The sequence below is a fragment of the Salvelinus namaycush genome, chromosome 26 (assembly GCF_016432855.1).
Source record: "Salvelinus namaycush isolate Seneca chromosome 26, SaNama_1.0, whole genome shotgun sequence".
Lineage (NCBI taxonomy): Eukaryota > Metazoa > Chordata > Actinopteri > Salmoniformes > Salmonidae > Salvelinus > Salvelinus namaycush.
The window spans coordinates 1,535,909-1,556,693 of NC_052332.1; the positions used below are offsets into that span (position 1 = coordinate 1,535,909).

General features: G+C 43.1%; 2 protein-coding genes across 2 annotated transcripts in view; one reads left to right on the top strand and one right to left on the bottom strand.

Moving 5' to 3' along the window:
- Window positions 1–594: 594 nt before the first annotated feature.
- LOC120021431 (TBC1 domain family member 13-like) lies at window positions 595–15,958 on the bottom strand. Its single transcript, XM_038965196.1, has 12 exons — window positions 15,913–15,958; window positions 13,407–13,480; window positions 13,276–13,316; window positions 7,253–7,314; window positions 6,448–6,547; window positions 6,194–6,276; window positions 5,780–5,939; window positions 4,755–4,965; window positions 3,013–3,176; window positions 2,546–2,706; window positions 2,254–2,311; window positions 595–2,142 (listed from the first exon to the last, which is right to left on the bottom strand). Exons 1-12 carry the CDS (start codon window positions 15,933–15,935, stop codon window positions 2,077–2,079), a joined length of 1,203 nt encoding a protein of 400 aa, XP_038821124.1. The 5' UTR covers window positions 15,936–15,958; the 3' UTR covers window positions 595–2,076.
- Window positions 15,959–19,157: 3,199 nt separating this feature from the next.
- The window catches only part of LOC120021679 (protein zer-1 homolog), a 60,640-nt gene continuing 59,012 nt past the window's right edge, over window positions 19,158–20,785 (top strand). Inside the window, exons 1-2 of the mRNA XM_038965509.1 lie at window positions 19,158–19,260; window positions 20,162–20,502. Coding sequence (XP_038821437.1) covers window positions 20,336–20,502 — 167 coding nt within the window. The 5' untranslated portion in view covers window positions 19,158–19,260; window positions 20,162–20,335. The remainder of the gene's footprint in view (window positions 19,261–20,161; window positions 20,503–20,785) is intronic.

Consider the following 20,785-nt stretch of genomic DNA (forward strand, 5'->3'; position numbering starts at 1 on the left):
GGCAGCATCATGCTGTGGGGATGTTTTTTAGCAGCAGGGACTGACTAGTCAGGATCGAGGCAAAGATGAACGGAGCAAAGTACAGAGAGATCCTTGATGAAAACCTGCTCCAGAGCGCTCAGCACCTCAGACTGGGCTGAACGTTCACCTTCCATCAGGACAATGACCCTAATCACACAGCCAAGACGAGGCAGGAGTGGCTTAGGGACAAGTCTCTGAATGTCCTTGAGTGGCCCAGCCAGAGGCCGGACTTGAACCCGATCGAACATCTCTGGAGAGACCTGAAAATAGCTATGCAGCAACGCTCCCCATCCAACCTGACAGAGCCTGAGAGGATCTGCAGAGAAGAATGTGAGAAACTCCCCAAATACATGTGTGCCAAGCTTGTAGCATCATACCCAAGAAGACAAGGCTGTAATCACTGCCAAAGGTGCTTCAACAAAGTACTGAGAAAAGGATCTGAATAGTTATGTAAATGTGATTAAATACATGTATTTGCAAACATTTCTAAAAACCTGTTTTTGCTTTGTCATTATGGGGTATTGTGTGTAGATTGAGGGAAAAAACATTTAATCAATTTTAGAATAAGGCTGGAATGTAACAAAATGTGGAAAAAGTTAAGGGGTCTGAATACTTTCCGAATGTACTGTAGACCGAAATGGATGGCGATACTAGAGAGTGCCAATAAAACTGAAACGCAAACAGTAAAAAGGTAACTGTTTCGTGAGCTGTATCATTGTCACAATAATGATTAAATTGTCATTACAAAGCAAGCCATTCTCTGTGTACTTAACGAAGTATCACATTATTATCTAGGTCCTACGGTTTGAAAAGGTACATTTCAATGGTGCATTAACTTTGTGGTAACTGTTAGCGTTTTGAGATAAAAAACAGTAACACATTAAATGTTAGTGATTTTCAGTTGTCAACTCTGTTATCTGTCAATTCCATTATCTGAAAACAGAAATGTTATCATAGCATTTTAATGTCATTAATTATACATATTTAATTATTATTATCAAATAATTTGTTCTCTCTAATTATCCAACAGTATGCAGAGCAAAATGTGTTATTCCTCACTTAACATGTCATTAATGTTCCATTTATTATGCTTTACACGTGAACCACTATTTTAATGCGACCAGAAATGACTAAAAATATATTAAGAAATTACTCAAAATATATTAAAAACTTGAATGCCCAATTTAATCTGACTGTTTTGTTTGCAAAGTAATGCCCTTACAATAAAATAGACCATCATCATCATCATCATATCAATTTCCCCCTAAGGCTAGATTTAAGACAATGAAAGGGTTAATTTAGCGTTTCCTTCCTGCCTGTTGCTTCATTAGCTTTTGGGCTAACGTATAAGCATGCACTTTGGGTTAGTGAGTAAGGTACAGGTTTCACACCCCATTCATTTGATACCAACATTTTCAAACATACATTAATATTGGAAATTCAAGGGAGAGGACACAACTGGCTGGCGTTAAACTGGCCAGACTGAGTTTAACTGAAAACAAACAGAGAGGACCTTCACGTTTCAATTGCCCATTACCAAAGGCATACGATCCTAGTAACAATCTATACTTATTTTTTGTTGTGGTTAGATTTTACACGGTAGCATTATATTTCGTCTTTCGTACGAGCACCACAATAAAAAGAACCATGTTCACATGTAAAAATAAACAAACTGAAAAAAAATAAACCTTAGTTTGAAAATAACCTAGGAGTGTTATAATAGCACTGACAAACTTTATAATGACGCTGTTGTATGGGTAACTGGTTTCTCTGCTTCATATATGTAGATTGTCATTTTTTCAAGTGTTCAGTGCAAAAATAAATAGCTTGAGCCCACACACCCTCTCTGAGAGAGTGGAAATACTGTCGGGCTGTGAGAGTGAGACAAGAAGTCTAAGTATCGAGTTTGGTTGCTTTGACCAACCGTGCACCACCCCGGCACCAGGTGGCTTCCTCTCCCTCCCAGGGTGCAATGGGGCCTTGTTGTCACCTAGGGTTACCAGTTTCAATGGTGCATCCCCCAAATCCAGGAGAGGGAGATAGGGGGAGGGGTGGCTATGAGCCACCCTGAAGCTCCTTGGCCTTGGCCAGGATGGTGTGGACATCTGAGATGGGGTAGTCCTGAAGAAGAACATGGACAATCAGTCAAATGTCAAATAAAACCTCCTTAGTTGCCCAAGCATTGCCTATATTGGCCCCACTATTTGGATAGACCTTTTTAGATGATCTTACCTGCAGCAGTCTCATGTTGACCGTGAAGTCTCCTGCCAGCAACTGATCTCGAATCAGTCTGAAACCACACAGGACAAGCATGCCAATCAGGACAGAAATAACAAACATAACACATTATACGGTAAGATCAAATTCCTATCCAAATTCAAGTCAATTCAGGAATTGCATTGCATTCCTTAAAAAAAATCAACAGACTTGGGGAATTGGGTATGGGGTCAATCTGGGGTTATGGAAGCGGGTTTGTCCAGGGGGTAGTGGTTCATTGCTGGGCAGGACAGAAGGGGGAACTCACACGAGCATGGCGCAGCAGACCAGGATGAGGAAGTCGAAGCGGTCCTGGTCGGAGAAGAGCGTGTCCCAGATGCGGATGACGTCGGGCAGGAGGAACTCCTGGGACAGAAGCAGGGTCAGCCAGCGGAACGTGAAGTACTGCGGCTTGATGTTCTGCTCCTGCTGTTAGAGAGAAGGGAGGGAGGGAGGGAGGGAAAGAGGGAAAGAGGTTGAACAATTTAACTAGCCCCCATCATTACTACAAACAAAACATTAGCCCACTAAATTAAGTCATTTAACTAAATCCAACACACTTTTTGTAATTACATGAAAATAAATGTATGCACCTGTCACCTTTTGCAAAATCTACCCCCCTCCCCTGTCCATACGAACTTGTATCCTTTCAGAGCCATGAAGGGGAGTCAACAAGGGCCTAGGGAAAGGGCCTAGGGATGGTTTTGGGACTGGGCCCAGGAGGCCTTTGCTCACCAGTTTCATATAGAGGTCCATGTCCTTCTCTTTGAGCATGGAGTAGACGCTCTCCATCTTGTAGGTGATGCCGCACTGCGAGTCGTCCAGGCTCTTGATGAACATGTCCCGGTTCTCTGACATCAGGTTGGTGAAACAGAAGAAGGTGTCTGCCTCGGCGTGCTCTGATTGGTTGGACAGGCAAATCAAATCAGTCGATCAATCATGCCCTACCTAGTGTCAATTGTGTCTGACTGTTCAACGACTGCCAGTCAATCAAATATATTATAGACAGTAACCATGTTTCCAACAACAGTTTTTATGCAACTAAAGTCATACCATATCAAAACAAATCAAGACAGCTGTGATGGAAATAGGAAGTGTCGGTACAATTTCAAAAATGTCAGGCCTCCTGAGTGGCGTAGTGGTCTAAGGCACTGCATCGCAGTGCTAGCTGTGCCACTAGAGATCCTGGTTCGAGTCCAGGCTCTGTCACAGCCGGCCGCGACCGGGATACCCATGGGGCGGTGCACAATTGGCCCAGTGTCGTCCGGGTAAGGGGAGGGTTTGGCAGGCAGGGATGTTTTTGTTCCATCATGCACTAGCGACTCCTGTGGCGGGCCGGGCGCAATGCACGCTGACACGGTCGCCAGGTGCACGGTGTTTCTTACGACACATTGGTGCGGCTGGCTTCCGGGTTAAGCGGGCGTTGTGTCAAGAAGCAGTGCGGCTTGGCTGGGTTTCGGAGGACGCACGGCTCTCGATCTTCGCCTCTCCCGAGTCCGTATGGGAGTTGTAGCGATGGGACAAGACTGTATCTACCAATTGGATACCACGAAATTGGGGAGAAAAAGGGGTAAAAATGTGTTCGTTCGACATTGTGGGATCTTTTTGTGTCTGTAAAATGAATTATGGGGTGAAAACGATTTCTTGTGCAATTGTTGATAGAATAACTATCATGTCGAGGTAGATTTGCAGTCACGTGATACTATGTTGTGTGGTGGTCCGACTACGACTTAAAAAAGCATGCAGTTTATTAGGCTAAAGTACACAGTGATGAGCTTGATGCTCATTACCAATAAATATCCTGGGTCTTAATTTGTATGTTAGTGACATGATGATCGGTGATTAGCATCCAATTAACAAATAAGAATGATCTTGATCTTATCCATCTCATCCTACATCCTAACCTGTCCACTTTGTCAGTGAACTGTTGTCTAGAGAGAAGACTCGGCAAGTTTGCCATTTATCTGCCAACAGTTTGTGATAAAACCATAGATAGAGTGGAAAATGCAATGGAAACATACTGGACTTATTTGAATTTTTATTTGTTGCATGAGAACTTTAGAGCAAAAGTGGTTTTTATGTGCATTACGTCATCACGCATAGCCTTTTTAATAATATTTGCATGAAAATCTGTCGCAAATTGGACTGAAATCTAGCTAGTAAAATACTTCTTTAGAGGTGGCACAATAAATATCTGTAGATATAGCATATGAAATGTTGGCCATCCCTCATTTGTCCTGTAGGTGGCAGTGCTGACTCAGCTTGATCCATTCCATCACAGAACATTAGCATTCAGATGCAGAAACCAGTGGAATGGGGCTAAAATAGGGAAGTAGCAGCAGGCAGCAGCAGATTGGGCTGATGTTTGCATTTAATACAATAGGAATTTATTTGTCCATCTGCACTAGACGAAAATGTGCCTTCTGCTCTGCTCCCAAAATACACACGCACACACACACATCCCCTCCTGCACCCACCTTTCCACTCGTTGTTGGGGTCGGTGGCAAAGGTGTAGTAGATAGGGCCCACCACCTCGTTCATGCCCTGCACGTAGGCGATGCCCGGGTTGAGCTTGGCGTAGATGAACAGGATTCGCTCCACCACCTCCCAGTGTGCCTCGCAGCCGCTGGGCAGCACCTCGTACTCGTTGGACGGGTACAGGTTAAGGGCCTTGCCCGGGGAGCTCACCTGGAGATGGGGAGGGGAAAACAGAGGAAAGAATTAGGACCGGATGAGAAACAAGTCCTGGTTCTGAAAGGATTGGATTAGGTATACACAATATGGCCAAATTTCTACCACGCTTATCAGAGGGTAAGCTAACGTAGCAGGAGTAAAATAAATGCCTGAAACTAGAAGAAAAATAACTGTTGGGGGAGGTTCTCTTCTGCACTGTTCAACTAATCCAGTAAATGTAGAGGAGTTAAGATGGAGTGTCGCTTTGTTAACGTCCAAAAGCGGATGTCACGTCACAGGCTCTTTCCCTGAAAACCGGAATATCCGGTTGTTGGGGACTCAGCAGAGGCTAATCAGAGGGCAACGTGGATCTACTACCATTATTGCTTAGGGTGACAAAACAGATTTAAGCCACTCGTGAGAGTTCTTTAAACAGTTGAAGCATTACAGCTCTCGGCCATAGAAGACCATTGGAGGGGCATCCAGTCAATTGTTATGGGATGGAAATGGGCACAAACTGAAAACACCCATAAGTAAAATAAAGGTTATCGACCCACCATCGTCAAGCCAATACACTCACCTGGACCTTGCAGTACACACGCACCACTGCGTGCACATCATGACTGCATTGCTTAAAGCAGGAGAAGGGGGATTGAACATAACACAGGGTGGTAGAGTCACCCCATCTGAATAGTGTTTCCCCTAGCATTACCAAAACAAGGTCACCCTGCAGCCTCCGGAAGTGGAGGCATTAACATTGACAGAGCAATATGTCTGTTCATACACATGAGAAACAAAAAACGCACACGACTCTCCCCCTCTCACTCACATTGGTGAGCCCGCTGCGGTTGCGGTCCACAGTTTGGGCCTTGAGGGTAGTCTGTTCCACACGGCGCCTGAGTGTCTCGTAGTCGTTCTGGGGATCCAGGATCAGCTGGCAGGGGTAGTCTGTGGGCCGCTGGAAGAACGCCATGTCGGGGTACAAGCGCCTGCCGTCATGAAATACACTAGTTAGTGTATTCCTATGTGGAACATAAGGCTTCCACGAGAGAGCCACTGCTTCCAATCTTCTGCCTTTTTGGAGATGGTATTACATGACTGGGTACTGGAATACATTAAGACTTTAAATCACCAGTCAAGTTGCTCGCCCCTGCTCTGAAGGATGAGTGACTTAAATTACAAGGAGATGCACGTCAGTCAGCCAAAGAAGTACCTAGCTTGTTGCCCAGGCAGTCAGACCTACCGGACATCTTTATCAATCTGTAGCAGCACCTCGTTATCTCTGAAGTAGTTGTTCCACTTGCTGTCTGGGTTGGGGTTGAGAGGCTGCGAGAGCGAGAAAGATAGAAAGAGGGCATGAAAATTAATGTATGGGAGACTGATCTGCGAAAAATCACATATACACATTAGCTCAGACAGTCCAGCAGTGTGTATCAGAGTAAGAAATGTTAATGTTTTGAGGGCAAAACAATTAGGGAGAGGAGAGGGGAAACTCACGTGGTCCTCCATAGTCACGTCCTCTCTGGAGAGGCCCAGGTTGGCCTTAGCGATGCCTGGTTGGATGATCATCTCCTTTAGGAACTGGGAATACACCTCCCTGTGGGCCACAAATAAATACAATCATCTCTATGCCTGTGGGTAACCGCAAGAGACAGGGACCATCGGAGGTCTGAAACACTTAGTAGTTTCCTTTAAGGAGTTCAATTTGACTTGATTTTGACTTGGGGGGAAAAGTCCTCAAAGATACAGCCATGATATCATGGATACCAACATATTTCTTATACTGACTCAATTCTCTGTTTTACATGAATTGACTAGGGGCTAGGCATTGTTTCTTGACAGGGCCAGTACAGGCACTTCAGGCATGATCAACCAAAAACACTTGAAGTATTTGAAGTATTTGAATAATGTGAGGAGAGAGCCAATAGAAGCAGCAGACAAGCATGACTCATCATCACCATCACTGTTTCCCTGGCCGAGCAGACCTGATATAGCTGTCCGGTGTTGTGTTTTAGTGTGAGATTTTAATAGGTCAGGTTATGACTCAGCTGTTTGTCTAGAAACACTTGGTAAAATCTGAAGGATTCAAAACTCCAGTGGGACAGGAGGGATATACTTGACTAAGAACCGGTTAGTTACCAAGGTATAATTCAGGCATAGATGGAAGGACACACTCAGTGACTAAGTCTTGAGCAGTAGATGTTTTCATGCACTTTATACACAGAGTACAAAACATGTCCATTAATCTCCTCCCGTTGATAAAGAATTGATGTCCACTAGCACTGTTGGGAGACATTTTTACCTCTGCTTTTTGAGGAAGGAGTCCCATATCATCTGGTCCAAAGGCAGGTAATTGAGCAGGACCTGGAAACATTGAAGCAAGTTATCAGAAATTTGAATCCCAACCATTCATTAGAACAGGCTTAAACTAAGACTAGAACTAAGGCTAATGCTACATACTGTAGATCACGTGTCAAACAAAAGGCCTGCAGGCTGAATCCGGCCCGTGACACGTTTCCATCCAGCCGTGCAATTATTTGGGTTGTCAATTCATTTTGGCCCGCCTCCATACCACCCCCGATGCACTGCATTGCAAACGTGCTGCACGCCAAAAGGCAGTGCATTGCCACAGACACACTCCTCCTCCCAGATCCACACACAAGCCAGTGCGCTGCATCATATCATCACTCATGGCACTGACCAAAAAAAGTTCTAAAATAAAGCATTCACACGTGGGGTACACCTTACTACTAAACACACATGTGTGTAAATGAGTCAACAGTTGAGTCAACTACTTTAGGAAATTACAGCCTGATGCACTCGCATCCGTGAATTCAATGTCAATTGAGCTACTTTCGTGTGTCCCGTTTACAGCGGGCAGCGGAGGGAAAGTGTACATAAACTGTACAGACACATGCCACAGTCCTAGGCTACTAAAATGTTGCAGTCTGGCTTCGGTTTTTAAAGCTTGACAATGACTTTCCAGAAAACTAAACTTGCAACACAACACCATGCAAGGAGAAACATGTAGGCCTATTACAGCCACATTTGAACAGTAGCCTAGACTCAATTACAAGAAGTCAATGTGCGGGGGTAAAGGTTAGTTAAGGTAATTTGTACATGTCGGTAGGGGTGAAGTGACTATGCATAGATAATAAACAGCGAGTAGCAGCAGTGTAATAAAAAAAAGGGAGGGGGAGGGTGTAGTCTGGGTGGCCATCTGATTAATTGTTCAGCAGCCGTATGGCTTGGGGGTTGAAGCTGTTAAGGAGCCTTTTGGTACTAGACTTGGCGTGCCGGTACTGCTTGCCGTGCGGTAGCAGAGAGAACAGTCTATGACCTGGTTGACTGGAGCCTTTGACAATTTTTTGAGCCTTTCTCTGACACCGCCTAGTATAGAGTCCCTGGATGGCAGGAAGCTTTGCCCCAGTGATGTACTGGGCCGTAGACACAACCCTCTGTACCATCTTCCGGTCAGATGCTGATCAGTTGCCATACCAGGCGGTAATACAACCGGTCAGGATGCTTTCGATAGAACTTTAAGGATCTGGGGACCATTGCCAAATATTTTCAGTCTCCTGAGGGGGAAAAGGTGTTGTCGTGCCCTCTTCACAACTGTCTTGGTGTGTTTGGACCATGATAGTTTGTTGGTGATGTGGAATCCAAAGAACTTGAAACTCTCGACCCATTCCACTTGAGTCCTGTCGATGTTAATGGCGGCCTGTACGGCCCTCCTTTTCTTATAGTCCACAATCAGCTCCTTTGACTTGCTCACATTGAGAGAGCGGTTGTTGGCCTGGCACCACACTGCCAGGTCTCCGACCTCCTCCCTGTAGGCTGTCTCATCGTTGTCGGTGATCTGGCCTATGACTGCTGTGTCGTCAGCAAACTTAATGATTCGAATTTGGCCACGCAGTCGTGGGTGAACAGGGAGTACAGGTGGGGACTAAGCACGCACCCGAGGGGCCCCAGTGTTGAGGATCAGCGTGGCAGATGTGTTATTGCCTACCCTTACCACCTGGGGGCGGCCCGTCGGCAAGTCCAGGATCCAGTTGCAGAGGGAGGTGTTTAGTCCCAGGGTCCTTAGCATAGTGATGAGCTTTTTGGGCACTATGGTGTTGAATGCTGAGCTGTAGTCAACGAACAGCATTCTCACATAGGTGTTCCTTTTGTCCAGGTGGGAAAGGGCTGTGTGGAGTGCAATTGAGACATCTGTGGATCTGTTGGGGTGGTATGCGAATTGGAGTGGGTCTAGGGTTTCTGGCATGATGGTGTTGATATGGGCCATGACAAGCCTTTCAAACCACTTCATGGCTACCGAGGTGAGTGCTACGGGGCGGTAATCATTTAGGCAGGTTACAGTCGCTATTTTGGGCACCTGGGACTATGGTGGTCTGTTTGAAACGTAGGTATTACAGACCCAGCCAGGGAGAGGTTGAAAATGTCAGTGAAGACACTTGCCAGTTGGTCCGCGCATGCTTTGAGTACACGTCCTGGTAATCCGTCTGGCCCCGCGAGCTTTGTGAATGTTGACCTGTTTAAAGGTCTTGCTCACATTGGCTACGGAGAGCGTGATCACACAGTCGTCCGGAACTAGTTTAAGCCCTGCCACGTCCAACGACTGTCAGAGCCGCTGTAGCAGGATTCAATCTTAGTCCTGTATTGACGCTTTGCCTGTTTGATGGTTTGTTTGAGGGCATAGCCGGATTTCTTATAAGCGCCCGGATTAGTGTCCCGCTCCTTGAAAGCAGCAGCTCTACCCTTTAGCTATGGATGTTGCCTGTAATCCATGGCTTCTGGTTGGGAAATGTACGTACGGTCACTGTGAGGACGACATTGTCGATGCACTTATTGATGAAGCCGGCGACTGAGGTGGTATACTCCTTAATGCCATTGGATGAATCCCGGAACATATTCCAGTCTGTTCTAACAAAACAGTCCTGTAGCGTAGCATCTGCGTTAATCGGCATGGCCGATTAATTAGAGCCGATTTCAAGTTTTCATAACAAATCGGTAAATCTGCATTTTTGGATGCCGATAACATTGCAATCCATGCGTGGCAGGCTGACCATTTGTTACAGGAGTGAAGTAAGGAGCCAAGGTAAGTTGCTAGCTAGCATTAAACTTATCTTATCAAAAACAATCAATCTTAACATAATCACTAGTTAACTACACATGGTTGATGATATTACTAGTTTAACTAGCTTGTCCTGCGTTGCATATAATGAATGCGGTGCCTGTTAATTTATCATCGAATCAGCCTACTTAGCCAAACGAGTGATGATTTAACAAAAGTGCATTCGTGAAAAAAAGCACATTCGTTGCACCAATGTACCTAACCATTAACATCAATGTCTTTCTTAAAATCAATACACAAGTATATTTATTAAAACCTGCATATTTAGTTAAAAGAAATTCATGTTAGCAGGCAATATTAACTAGGGAAATTGTGTCACTTCTCTTGCGTTCCAGTGCAAGGAGTCAGGGTATATGCAGCAGTTTGGGCCGCCTGGCTCGTTGCGAACTGTGTGAAGACCATTTCTTCCTAACAAAGACCGTAATTAATTTGCCAGAATTTTACAAAATGATGACATAAGGTTGTGCAATGTAACAGCAATATTTAGACTTAGGGTTGCTACCCGTTCGATAAAATACGAAACGGTTCCGTATTTCACTGAAAGAATACATTTTTTGTTTTTGAAATGATAGTTTCTGGATTTGACCATATTAATGACCTAAGGCTTGTATTTCTGTGTTTATTCTAATTAAGTCTATGATTTGATATTTGATAAAGCAGTCTGACTGAGCGGTGGTAGGCAGCAGCAGGCTCGTAAGCATTCATTCAAACAGCACTTTACTGCGTTTGCCAGCAGCTCTTAGCAATGCTTGAGGGACAGCGCTGTTTATGACTTCAAGCCTATCAACTCCCGAGATTAAGCTGTCAATACTATAGTGCCTATAAGAACATCTAATAGCCAAAGGTATATGAAATACAAATGGTATAGAGAGAAATAGTCCTATAATTCCTATAATAACTACAACCTAAAACTTCTTACCTGGGAATATTGAAGACTCATGTTAAAAGGAACCACCAGCTTTCATATGTTCTCATGTTCTGAGCAACAAACTTAAACGTTAGATTTTTTACATGGCACATATTGCACTTTTACTTTCTTCTCCAACACTTGTTTTTGCATTATTTAAACCAAATTGAACATGTTTCATTATTTATTTGAGACTAAATTGATTCTATTGATGTATTATATTAAGTTAAAATAAAAGTGTTCATTCAGTATTGTTGTAATTGTCATTATTACATACATATATAAAATCGGTATCGGCTTTTTTTGGTCCTCCAATAATCGATATCAGCGTTGAAAAATCATAATCGGTCGACCTCTAATCTGCGTCATCTGACCACTTCTGTATTGAGCGAGTCACTGGTACTTCCTACTTTAGTTTTTGCTTGAAAGCAGGAATCAGGAGGTTAGAATTCTGGTCAGATTTGCCAAATGGAGGGCGGGGGAGAGCTTTGTATGCGTCTCTTGTGTGTGGAGTAAAGGTGGTCTAGAGTTGTATTTCTCCTCTGGTTACACGTGACATGCTGGTAGAAATTAGGTCAAATGGATTTAAGTTTGCCTGCATTAAAGTCCACGTCCACTAGGAGCGTCGCTTCTGGATGATCTTTTTCTTGTTTTATACAGCTCGTTGAGTGCGGTCTTAGTGACAGCATCGGTTTGTGGTGGTACATAGATGGCTACGAATAATATAGATATGAACTCTCTTGGTAGATAGTGTGGTCGAGAGCTTATCATGAGGTATTCTACCTCAGGCGAGCAATACCTCGAGACTTCTTTAATATTAGACATTGGGCACCACCAGCAGTTATTGACAAATAGACACACACCCCCGCCCCTCGTTTTACCAGACATAGCTGCTCTGTCCTGCCGAAAAACGGAGAAGCCAGCTAGCTCTGTATTGCCCATGTCATCGTTCAGCCAAGTCTCGGTGAAACATAAGATACAGTTTAGAATGTTCCGTTTGCAGGATAGTTTTAATCGTAGATCGTCCAGTTTGTTTTCCAATGATTGCACGTTGGCAGCCATCCCCTCCGGCGCCATTATCATCTACAAATTGAGCTCAGGTGCATCCTGTTTCCATTGATCATCCTTAAAATGTTTCTACAACTTGGAGTCCTGTGGTAAATCCAATTGATTGGACATGACTTGGAAAGGCACACACCTGTCTATATAAAGCCCCACAGTTTACAGTGCATGTCAGAGTAAAAACCAAGCCATGAGGTCGAAGGAATTGTCCGTAGAGCTCCTAGACAGGATTGTATCGAGGCACAGATCTGGGGAAGGGTACCAACATTTTTCTGCAGCATTGAAGGTCCCCAAAAGACAGTGGCCTCCATCATTCTTAAATGGAAGAAGTTTGGAATCACCAAGACTCTTCCTAGAGCTGGCCGCCCGGGGAGAAGGGCCTTGGTCAGGGAGGTGACCAAGTACCCAATGGTCACTCTGACAGAGATCCAAAGTTCCTCTGTGGAGATGGGAGAACCTTCCAAAAGGACAACCTTCTCCACAGTACTCCACTAATCAGGCCTTTATGGTAGAGTGGCCAGACAAAAGCCACTCCTCAGTGAAAGGCACATGAAAGCCTGCTTGGAGTTTGCCAAAAGGCACCTAAAGGACTCTCAGACCATGAGAAACAAGATTCTTTGGTCTGATGAAACCAAGATTGAACTTTTTGGGCTGAATGCCAAGCGTCACGTCAAAGAAACCTGGCACCATCCCTACGGTGAAGCATGGTGGTGGTAGCATCCTGCTGTGGGGATGTTTTTCAGCGGCAGGGACTGCAAAGTACAGAGAGAGATCCTTGATGAAAACTTGCTCCAGAGCGCTCAGGATCTCAGATTGGGGCGAAGGTTCACCTTCCAACAGGACAACGACCCTAAGCACACAGCCAAGACAACAAACAAGTGGCTTCGGGACAAGTCTCTGAATGTCCTTGAGTGACCCAGCCAGAGCCAGGAGAAACTCCCCAAATTCAGGTGAGTCAAGCTTGTAGCATCTTACCCAACTAGACTCAAGGCTGTAATCACTTCCAAAGGTGCTTCAATAAAGTACAGAGTAAAGGGTCTGAATACTTATGCAAATTTGATATCAGATTTTTTGCTTTGTCATTATGTGTGTAGATTGAAATAATTTTTCATCATCAATTTTAGAATAAGGCTGTAGCGTAACAAAATGTGAAAAAAAGTCAAGGGGTCTGAATACTTTCCGAATGCACTCTGTCTATTAAAGGGCTGGAGCAACTCACTTTCCAGCAAAGTGCACGGATGCCTCCTTCAAACGGGATACCTGGAGAGAGATAGGAAACATGAAAATGTGTTCATAAAATATGGAAAAATACATTTCTTTTTTTATGGTGAAAGCAAAGTTCTTGCTTACCGCTGAAGCAAAGTTCCCGAAGCACCTTTAAGTCAAGCTTCTCTTCACTCAAGGCCACCTTGAAATCCTGGATCCTTCATTTGCACAAGAAAGGGAAAAATAACATCTCAAAGTAGGTTGTGTTGTAAGAGGCATATTGTTTGTTTGCATTCATCGTAGATCATAAAATAATGCCTCCCATCAAGAAAGAGGAAGGTAACATTCCTATAATGCCTCATTCAGATCATTACACATGCAGCAGACAGACATAAACAATACAGGACTGGGTGTTCTGAGTGGGTAGACTAATATGTTTACTGTGACAACCACAAATAAAGGAGGAAAGGATCCAAAAGATTGCAAAACACATTATTTTGTGTCACAATCTACAAAGGGCTGCACAGTTCCATTTGTTTACCTTGTGCATTGACTGTGTGTGTGTGTGTGTGTGTGTGTGTGTGTGTGTGGGGGGGGGGGGTCAAATCATGTGCCCAGAAAAGGAGGGGGGTGACCAAAATACCCTCCCCCTAACTTGGTACCTATAGCCATAGACCCCCATAGCAACATCGTCAAGTAGTTCAACTTCCAATCTAGACAACTGCTAAGTATACGGTCTTTGACGTTCTGATTTTACCAACACAACCTGCTCCAACTGTTCTTATGGTACAACATAACATATTCAATGGAGGGACTTGGTCAAAGTGGCCCTTTATTGTTTTGTAACACTGCTAAATGACTCATTCAAAACGGAAGTACTGTCACTAGCCTATTCACTGAAACACCCTTCTTACAGCTGGACTGCATGGAGACAGTGACACCTATGTGCTCCCCATGATCAATGCGGGCTGTCCTGCTGTTCTGATCAGCTGACTCTCCAGCCAAATAACAGGACCCATTGATGTGGTGGTTAGGCTACATTACCACTACCAGGAAAAGCAGTATTGACTCTCCCAGAGGAACTCAAAATAGATCGGGCGGACTGATTGTGAACGATTTAGCCAAAAAAACTCAGAGGCCTAGTCTATACAGCAGACCGTAGGTTATAGGCTACAGCAGGTCTTATAGAAAGAAGTGTGTGTAGAACTGACAGGATTGGCAATTCAGCGATTCAACATCAGAGTTGTGTCCATTCTTCATACATCATATCTGTGATATTCAGATTTTGTTCTAACCTTTGTAGGTAGGTTGTTCTAACCAACCTACCTACAAATAAAAAGTTATTTGATTTCAATCTAGTATGCCTTTCTCCTGTAATAGCAATTTCTCTTTCCTATTCTCTTTCCTTGACTTCACCGGCAGCTACATCCTGTTTGTCATGGCTCTCTGGAAAACTGCAGATGATCAGCAAAGTTACTCAGCTTGGGGCTATTCAAAGGGAAAACAGTTCATCTGTTTTTTCCATCAAACACCAGTGCTCACGAGACACCAGCCCTGACCTCAGATCATTAACGAACACCAGGCAAAAGTGCTTTGCTGTCACAGTTAAACCATAACTTTGATTGCCCTTCATAACATTGGATCCAGTCTTTTCCTGGAACGAGAAAGTCCACAAGCATGAGTGAATAGTAGCCTAAACGCCAGGGAAGCTTTATAATGAGTAACCTTCAGCTTCTTGCAACTAAGCCTTGCAGCAAAATTTCAGCCATCAAAGAAAATAGGTTACTGTAGTAGGCATTTGAACCGTTTTATTTACAAAGAGTCTGCATTTTCTTGGCTACTGTTTGATACTGCCAAATAGCGGGAGTGTAAATATATTTAATACAAGTGAATTAGTGCGTCCTGCTTTGAACTGCCCTTGTCTCGCAAGAATTTAAAAGGATGTCCTGTTAGTATGTCCATTGCATAGGCCAAATGTTATGCAATAGGCTATATAGCAACATTGCATCTTGAGTAGACTCGTTTGTACTTCTCCCTGTATTTGTGGCTTATAATTAACATGAAGTCAAATACAACGCACAGGTTTGACTGTCTCGTTTAAAAGGGTCTCAAGTTTGTTTTGATCAGTGAAGAATGTGTGCATGATGTTAGCAACCTTGCTTAGTTGCATAATTGTATTTGAGGAATTAGGTAGCTAGCACCAGTTCTGCATTTTCTCTTATTCCTTCCTCGTGTTTGCCACTACATCGTTCATTAAAATCTCGAATTAAATGCTCCTTTAGGGGGAGGACTGCTTGAGCCTATGAATGAGCCAGCTAGCTAGAGCAGATAGCTAGGAGAAAAACAAATCCATTCAAGCGGATTGGAATTTAAAAACATTGTCTGCAGTGTCGTACAGTACAATGAAGCTAACATTTTCCTCGATGTTGCTAGCAGATGATTTCCCATTTCCTCGAGACAACGCAACGGGCAGAGCTAGCTAGTTAACATTAGCCTACGGGGCTTTCAGAGTCCACCACGTCATAATCCACGATCAATTACAGTGAACGCATCACATGACATTTACGATTGACAAACATAGCTATATCACATTTAATCGAAGGTGTTGTTATGGCCTACTTTCCATTTATACATCAAATCTACATCTCACCTGATTCTGTAAGAGCTAGACATGTTGGATGAATCCAAAACCAAGACCTGTGTGCCACAAGAAAAATACTCCGATGGTGAAACATCCGCAACGACACTTGGGAAAGATTACTTTGCTGTTTGTTTTCAGATCTCACCTGCCAATTTCATTAGAAACAAATCAGGTGTATTTCTCTTGCAATCAAACTTATAAAAGTTTGACTGAAAATATGAACATTAATATTTGAAAATCACTATTTCTGACTATTTCTCACTGTAAACTTCACCAGCACATCAACATTTGGCAGCGAGGGATGATCTTACCAGTGAATGAAGTGGGTGAGAAAAGGAAGGTGGTTCCATGGTGGACTGAAGAGTGCACTGCAGCTATTCAATAAAGAAATAGGGCTTACAGAGTGTTGCGTAGAAATATGACTCCTGAGAATCTACTTGATTTCCAAAGGAAGAGAGCTTTAGTACGTAGGGTCATTAAGTCTGTCAAGAGAAATGCATAGAGACAGTTCTGCTCTACAATAGGCAGGGGTACTGAGCTGGGGGATGTATGGTTTATGTTGAAGAAGATGACTGGAAGAAGCAAGTTCACTTGAATTCCAGTTTTGGTTGTGGATCAAAAAATGGCCGTAACTGATAAAGAAAAATATGACTTGTTGGGGAAGACATTTGCTAGGGTACATAGTGGGGTTACTTTGGATGAAGTATATAAGCAACGCAGGTGTGAGATTTTAAATGCTCACGTTAATGTGTATAAGAAACGGGACACTGTTGACTCTTCTTTAGATGCTGTTGTAACGGATGTGAAATGGCTAGCTAGTTAGCGGTGGTGCGCGCTAATAGCCTTACAATCGGTGATGTCACTTGCTCTGAGACCTTGAAGTAGTGGTTCCCCTTGCTCTGCAAGGGCCGCGGCTTTTGTGGAGCGATGGGTAACGATGCTTCGTGGGTGACTGTTGTTGATGTGTGCAGAGGGTCCCTGGTTCGCGCCCGGGTCGGGGCGAGGGGACGGACTAAAGTAATACTGTTACACTGTCTTTACCATACATGAGATGCGTTCAGCCTTAATAGGCTGTGGGTATACAGCCCAAGGTCATGATCAGTTGTGCTATGTAATGTTTAAGTATCTACCTGATGAGGTCATACATGTTCTCCTGGGATTATTTAATACGAGTTGGAGTGAGGGGGTTATACCTTCTGGTTGGAAACGTGCAGTAATATTACCTTTTTGTAAAGCCTGGTAAGGACCTTTCATGTGTTGATAGTTATACCCACCATTGTGACCTGTATGCTCTCGTTGGCTGGTCCTCGATACATATTCGTCGCCAAACCCACTGGCTCCAGGTCATCTATAAGTCTTTGCTAGGTAAATCTCCGCCTCATCTCAGCTCACTGGTCACCATAGCAACACCCACCCGTAGCACGCGCTCCAGCAGGTATATTTCACTGGTCATCCCCAAAGCCAACACCTGCTTTGGCCGCCTTTCCTTCCAGTTCTCTGCTGCCAATGACTGGAACGAATTGCAAAAATCACTGAAGTTGGAGTCTTATATCTCCCTCACTAACTTCAAGCATCAGCTGTCAGAGCAGCTTACTGATCGCTGCAGCTGTACACAGCCCATCTATAAATAGCCCATCCATCCAACCAACTACCTACCTCATCCCCATATTTGTTTATTTGTTTTTTTTCTGCTCTTTTGCACACCAGTATTTCTACTTGCACATCCTCATCTACATCTATCACTCCAGTGTTAATTGCTAAATTGTAATTACTTCGTCACTATGGCCTATGGCCTTACCTCCTTACTTAATTTGCACACACTGTATACAGATTTTCTATTGTGTTATTGACTGTACGTTTGTTTATCCCATGTGTAACTCTATGTTGTTGTTTTTGTCGCACTGCTTTGCTTTATCTCGTCCAGGTCTCAGTTGTAAATGATAACTTGTTCTCAACTAGCCTACCTGGTTAAATAAAGGTGAAAAATATATATATATAAAAGAAAAGTGTAACAATGGCCTAATGGAATTTGACTTATGAATTAGGGCTAGGATTACCACTGCTATTATTTTGTTATTCCATGTCACCATAATCAATCGTTAATCTTCTACTTTGCATTATTTTATGTAAATAATAATTAGATTAGCTTATTGCAGTAACTATGCACATATTTTGTGTAGTGTGTGCTATGCCAGACCTGGCTACAAGTTCATTAAAACTCATCAGTTTGAGATAGCTAATAAAAAAACATTAAACAAATTGTATTACCGTGAAATGCTTACTTAGGAGCCCTTAACCAACAATGCAGAGTTTTAAAAAAAGTAAGTAAGACAAATTTGCTAAATAAACTAAAGGAAAACTAGTAACACAATAAAAATACATTCACGTAGATAGTACTTCAATTAGCCTGACTAACCAGTGCCCCCCGTACATTGGCTACCCGGACTATTTGCATTGTGTCCCCCCACCCGCCAACTCACTCTTTTACGCTGCTGCTACTCTCTGTTTACCATCTATGCATAGTCATTTTAACTATATCTACATGTACATATTACCTCAATTAGTCCGACTAACCGGTGCCCCCGCACATTGATTCTGTACCGGTACCACCATGCTACTGTTATTTTCACTGTCATTTTTGTTTTTTATTTTATTTTGTATTTCTTTACTCATCTATTGTTTACCTAATACCTATTTTTGTACTTAAAAATTGCACTGTTGGTTAGTGCTTGTAAATAACAAAGAAACTTTGATTTGAAATAACAATAACGAGGCTATATAGAAGTGGTTCCTGTACCGAGTCAATGTGCAGGAGTACAGGGTAGTTGAGGTAATTGTACATGTAGTTAGGGGTAAATTGACTATGCATAGATAATAAACAGAGAGTGCGTGTGTCTGTGTTTCCGTGGAGGCTGCTGAGGGGAGGAAGGGTATCAAACACATCAAAGATGTGGTTTCCATGTGGTTGATACCACTCCATTGACTCCATTCCAGCCATTACTATGAGCCGTCCTCCTCTCAGCAGCCTCCAATGGACAGTGTGTGTGGTTAGAGTCAAGTGACTGTACATCGAGCCAGTGCAAAAAAATAATAATAAAATAAGGGTGTCAATGCAAATAGTCCGCTACCTTCCTTATCCAAAATGTGGAGAGGATTTAACTAACAGTGAACATGCAACAATATGCTTTCTTAAAATTCAATGGGAAATAATTAACAGAACCTTCCCCTGAAGCAGGAAGCAATTCCTAACAACACAGATGAACCGGAAAAGGAGCTTGTTTTGTTGACATCAGACGAACACGAAAGAATATAAATGATAAAACAATAAATGAATTGAATCAACCAAAGAATGCTAAGGTATGACAGTGTCCGATAAACTGCAAATGAGCAATGTGGACAAATCCTGTATAAAGTAGCTAGATCGCCAAACATTGATTCACTAGCTAGCTAATGAATCTAATTAACGCGAGTTACAGTAGCTGAGCTAGCCAGCAATGGATTTGATGTAGCTAACTAACGTTATTAGCAAAATAGCTATATGTCATGGTTGCAGGTTACACTACATAAATATACATTCGTACTTGACACTTTTGATACAGCTAACGTTACAGTAGTTAGTTAGCCAGCCATGGCGCACTGTACGCTCATCTATCTGAGGTCAGGACCGAACTCTCAACTCCGTTGCGCGATTTGCTAGCAACAACATTGAGTCCCTTAGTCGATACTTGTAAGCTTTTTCAGAATTGTATTTTTTTTTTTTTTTTTTTACATGTACTTATTTTGGTCCTGTACAACTGAGGCTGTTTCGCGGGTTGCTGAAATTCATACTTCTAATAAAATATGTTATCGAATACAAGCACCGACTTTTTCCTAATTGGTTTTGCTCAAATGGAGACATACCGGCTTGAAAGTAAGTTACTATGTAAGCTGAGATTCAATTGGATTTTCCATTTAGTTTGGCCATGTAGCAGACAAACTGGTACGAATTTCACCTGCCAAGTACCACTTGTTTAGGTGTTGCTCAAATGGAAACGCTTTCTTTATTTAGCGAACTAGCTAGCCAAATACTTTGTTTACAGTCTTAATCATACTTTTTTTATGACACGATTTACAGTGTTAACAATGAGTTTATGATAATAACTTGCATCATTAGACTGTAATTACCATTTCCCTAAACATGAAGTATATACTTTTTGATATTTCTATCAAAGCAATGTCAAGTATCCTAATGACAACAACTTGTCTTTGTCCCCAGCAGCTTCTTGTAGATCTAACCCCGGAGTTAGGGAGATCTTGAGCACACACTGCCTCTTCTGTGACCACCTCATCTATCCCGATGCCTACCCTTTGAGAGCTGCCTGGCACCTACCTCCTGAGGCCACCTGCTTTGCCCTGTTGTCAAACAGAGGGGAAGTGAGAAGCAGCAGCCGACATGGCAGCCAAGGCAGGGGACAACCCCGACAGCCTCATGGCACTGACCACAGCCTTCTGCCTGAGGAACCTGAGGAGGACCATGTGCTACCTGGGAGAGAGGAACAAGCTCTGCCTGCGCTCAGACATCTTCCTGCCCAGCGAGATCTGTGACAAGCTGGTCAACACGTACGTATAATTGCTAATCCTAATGTTCAATTAAGCAATGTCAGACTGGTTTTGCTTGTTGGTTTGTCTAATTTTTCACATTATGTTGCTATGGTCTTATCAGGTGTCAAGGATGCTTTCATGATCAATCACTTTATTAGCAGCAGCTCCTGAGCATTGATTTATGACTTGCTTCAAATCTCAATGTATAATGTATGTAAATGAATTGTCAAATGCCAACCATAGTTTGATACTATATATCAATTTGATCTTATGTCTTGAATAATTATTTTTCTGCTGTTTT

Coding starts and splice junctions, on each gene's coding strand:
- LOC120021431 (XM_038965196.1), bottom strand. CDS start 15,935: ATGTCTAGCTCTTACAGAATCAG. Junction 7,315..13,275: donor TCCGTGCACTTTGCTGGAAA/GTGAGTTGCTCC, acceptor CAATGTTTCCAG/GTCCTGCTCAATTACCTGCC. Junction 4,966..5,779: donor ACCGCAGCGGGCTCACCAAT/GTGAGTGAGAGG, acceptor CCCCATCTCCAG/GTGAGCTCCCCGGGCAAGGC.